At 38.8% G+C, this 4,272-nt stretch overlaps 1 protein-coding gene across 1 annotated transcript; it reads right to left on the bottom strand.

Annotated features, from left to right (window-relative positions):
- Positions 1 to 1,834: 1,834 nt before the first annotated feature.
- LOC145139541 (uncharacterized) lies at positions 1,835 to 4,015 on the bottom strand. The gene has a single exon (XM_079073333.1). The coding sequence runs from the start codon at positions 4,013 to 4,015 to the stop codon at positions 1,835 to 1,837; it is 2,181 nt and encodes a 726-aa protein (XP_078929459.1).
- Positions 4,016 to 4,272: the final 257 nt, after the last annotated feature.

Genomic DNA, 4,272 nt, shown 5'->3' with positions numbered 1-4,272 from the left:
CAAAAAACTGAAAATCACCTTCTGGAGCTAAACCAACGCTCTGATACCACTTGTTAGGATCGAGACACTTAACACACGACTCTAAACACACACACAGCTCACGAAAAATAAGAACACAAGGATTTAAGGTGGTTCGGTCTATTTCTGACCTACGTCCACACGAGGGTAACTTGGAGTTTATATTTCTTGGTGCTAATCTGCACTCTTTCTTTGTTACACTAGATACAAGTGTTACAAATACAGAATAATCTCTTATATAGAGATGGAAATCAGAAGTAGTCAAAAAACACAACTGGGTCTTCATTCAACAATTGTGGCTTCACAACTTCACATTGTTCCTGCCATTTTTGACCAGCTTTTCTGTGGATTCATACTCAACACATCCATCAGTGGAAGGACTTGTAGCCTAAAAACCCGACCCCAACCACATCCAGAAAACCCACAACACATTTTAGTTTCATCACGTTGTTGTTGTTGACCATCCTCTTGATATACACAGATTGAAGAGAGTAGAAGTGATTCTTCAGGTCAACCACCATATTGAACACATCGATTCGGCCTGCCATGACGTCTTAGAGCATCCATTTTAGTAAGTCAGCAACAACATCCTCACGGATCAATGAGACCTCCAACTGTGTTTGAAAGAGGGTGATGGCCATGTTTGTTCCCACAATCCATTGGAACCGTTCTCTTCCATGTGATGTCGGTCGCTAAAGGACCAACCATGAGCGGGAGAAGGAGGTGACGACATCTTCTTAGAGATTAGGGTATGAAGTTATGTGCGAAGAATGGTAAGAATCTTAGGGATTTTGCCATTTTAGGGCGCCAACATGTGTATATATACACGGAGGCAGGTAATGAAAAGTCAAGACTTAGGCCCTACGAGTCATACATAATGTGACATTCCCTCATCGTGTAACAGTAAGTTGGTTGCCATCTCATGGCTGATGTGGCTAATATTGTGGATGTGGCACTCAAACCGGGTAAAATAAGTCTAGGGGACTATGGGACTAAAAAGTCAGGTTGCCCATAAGTTGGTTCCCACGTAAAGCAACAAATATAATTTTGGGACCAAATGCACCAGACATTTGTGTCATATGAAAAAATATACATATTTAAATATAAAAATACTTTATTTATATGTAAAAATATGTTTTAATACATATAAACATGTTAAAATACATATTTATATTTGAAATTAAGGACATATTGATGAAATTAATTACAAAACTTGTCTTTTGCATCGTTTATCATACTTTTTAACATTTAAGATGACCCTCATGACCCTTTCAAAGGTCATTAAGGAGATCCTCATGGCGTTTATCATACTTTTTAACATTTAAGATGACCCTCATGACCCTTTCAAAGGTCATTAAGGAGATCCTCATGGCCCTTTGATTAGGGTAAAGTTTATAGTTTTTGTGCACATTCTAGTGTATTTAAGGATGGAATGTAATTAGAATTTTCATTAGAGCATCTACAAGGCATAGTTTAATGAAATGGTTGAATGGGATAGAATGTCTGTTTGGCATGCAATGGATTAAACTTAATTATAGAAGGATATATAACGGTCTTATTCAAAATCATGAAAACTTCTTGTGAGATATATAACGGTCTTATTCCAAATGCATATATAGGTACAGTGCTGTTAGATAGGTAAACATGCTCTGATCATCATGCATGTAAGTATACAATGCTGTAGGATCCTCTAAAACGATTCCCTTATTAATGTATGTTCGTATCATGTTATCCATGACCACAATCCCCACTGGATATGCATCCCAAAACAGATCCAGTGACTGGATCTCTAGTATGCAACTTCAATGATTTGTGGTCATATTCTCTTTTTATCACAACTCTTCTTCAAAGGGGGGCCACATAGCTCTTTGTTTCCCTTAAAGGACAACTCTGTAAATGTTTGAAACCGTGAGCCTTGTGGGATCTTTCCAGAAAGATGATTATAAGAGAGATTTAGGAATGAAAGTAAACTAAGACTTGCTAGCTCCACAGGGATGCTCCCATTTAGCTTGTTGACTGAAAGGTCCAAGGATTGCAGATCTTTCGAGTTTCCAATTGATGGAATCGGACCTGTAAGTGTATTGTGGGATAAGTCAAGAACTCGGAGAGAAGTGGCATTGCGTATCGATTGAGGAATGACTCCAACCAGTTTGCTGTTGGACATAGAGAAGAACAAGGTCGATGTCAGGACATTCCCGAAATTAACTGGGATCGAAGATCCAAAGTTGTTGTTGGAGTAATCCAGATGATAAACTCGTCTTGGAGGAATCGGGATATCTCCTTCAAGAACATTAGAATGCAGGTCAAGAACATCGAGTAGAAAAGGAAACGTGTAAGGCTTTTGGAGACTTGAAAACTTATTGCTCGACAAATTCAGAAACCGAAGGTAACCATTGCCAACTTCCCAAATCCAGTTGGGTATTTCACCCGTAAGTTCATTATCAGAAAGATCTATCATCATCAGCCTTGATTGGTTCTTCAAATTTGGAAGCTCTTTCATCTTACATGAAGCTAACTTCAATGTGTTGAGCTCAGAGGAAAACGATGATTTGCTTCCAGTATTTACCTTGACTGTAAGATCATTATAGGAAAGATCAAGTGCGTATAGCTCCTTAAACTTTCCAAACATCTCTAAGTCTACAACGCCATTGAAGTTATTTTCAGAAAGGGTGAGGGTTGAAAGGACTGGAAGTTTGAAGATGAATCCAGGTATTGGTCCTACAAATTTGTTGCTACTCAGATCCAGATTACGTAGTTCATAAGAAGAAACATCAATATCTTTACGAAATTGACCGGATAACCTGTTGCTGGAAAGGTATACGTACTCGAGCGATGGCAATGCTAACAAAGACTCTGGGAAATCCCCATTCAAGGAGTTATAACTCAAATCAAGAAACTGGAGACTGTTCAGACCTTGAAAAGAAGGAATTCCACCGGTTAAATTGTTTAGGTAGGAATTTAAATAGGCTAGATTCTTAGACAACCGAAACGATGGGATTGAACCGGTTAAATGATTAGAAGATAGATCCAAATAGACAATACGGGTAAGATCTTTCATCGAATCTGGAATTGGCCCAGTGAATTTGCAACCTCTAAGCTCTATCCTGGACAACAATGGAAGATTACCAATAGAATCTGGTAGTGTCCCTCCAACCTCTGTGTAACTGAGAAGCAGATTCTCAAGAGACCCGTTCTCTGGAAATTCGGGGAGAGGACCTTTGAGAATTACATTGCTAGAAAGATCGATCGTCTTTAGAGTGGGTATCTGGAAGATTTTTTTCGGCAGTGAACCACTAAGATTACATGCGCGAAGGCTCAAAACTCTTAAACTCTGGAGGCTACCAAAGGACTCGGGGATATCAGATGAAAAGGTATTTTCGTCTAGAAGAATGAACGAAAGGTTTTTAAGCATAGAAAGTGAAGAGTCAAGAGGACCTGAAAGGCCACAGCTTTTCAAGCTTAAAACCTGCAAATTGGGTAGGGAAGAAGATATGACCCCTGACCAATGATACCCATGGGTACTGATTTTCATATTGTCAAGATGGAGCTCTCTTACTTCCTTAAGGTTCTGAATGAGCATTTTGAGATCTGGGTTTTCGAGAACGAGAGTGTAATAAGGACTTGAAGACAGATCAAGGGTAACCAACCTCTTCATTGATGAAAAATCTCCAGGAATCTGACCTACGAAATTTGCGTTTGATAAATTCAGATAGCTCACCTGAGTAAGCTTTCCAAATCCCAATGGCAGCTGAGCAGAATTGAAGCTGTTATACGCCAAGTTGAATGATTTGAGAAATCCAAGACTAAAAACACTTGAGGAGCCATTGAACCCACCAGATATGCTTTCGTTACTAAGATCAAGTCCGATGACATGGCCAGCTTTGTCACATGCCACACCACCCCAATCGCAGCAGTCAACACTTTGGTTCCACCCCACGAGCTTCGTTGAGAGTGAAGAGTCAAATTTGACTTCATTTTTCAAAGCCAAAAGCAACATTTTCTGGTTATTAAGACATCGTCCTGAAACCAGTATTGGATGCAACCCAAAAAAGCTTGAGCAAAAGCATACCAACAAAAGCAAGGATGAAGTTTGAATTCTCATTTGATTCAATGGTGGGAATTCAGAGAGTTTCTTTCCTACTTAAGTACAGAAAAAATGCAATTAAAAACGCGTAATTTTTAATTTTTTTTTCTGAACGTGGAATTGTTTCTACTTATAAAAAATTATATAAAATTGGTTTGAAGGTTGGAATA

Source organism: Lactuca virosa, chromosome 9 (genome assembly GCF_052849685.1).
Source record: "Lactuca virosa cultivar CGN04683 chromosome 9, Lactuca_virosa_CGN04683_v6, whole genome shotgun sequence".
NCBI lineage: Eukaryota > Viridiplantae > Streptophyta > Magnoliopsida > Asterales > Asteraceae > Lactuca > Lactuca virosa.
This window is presented reverse-complemented; position numbering and strand designations above follow the sequence as displayed.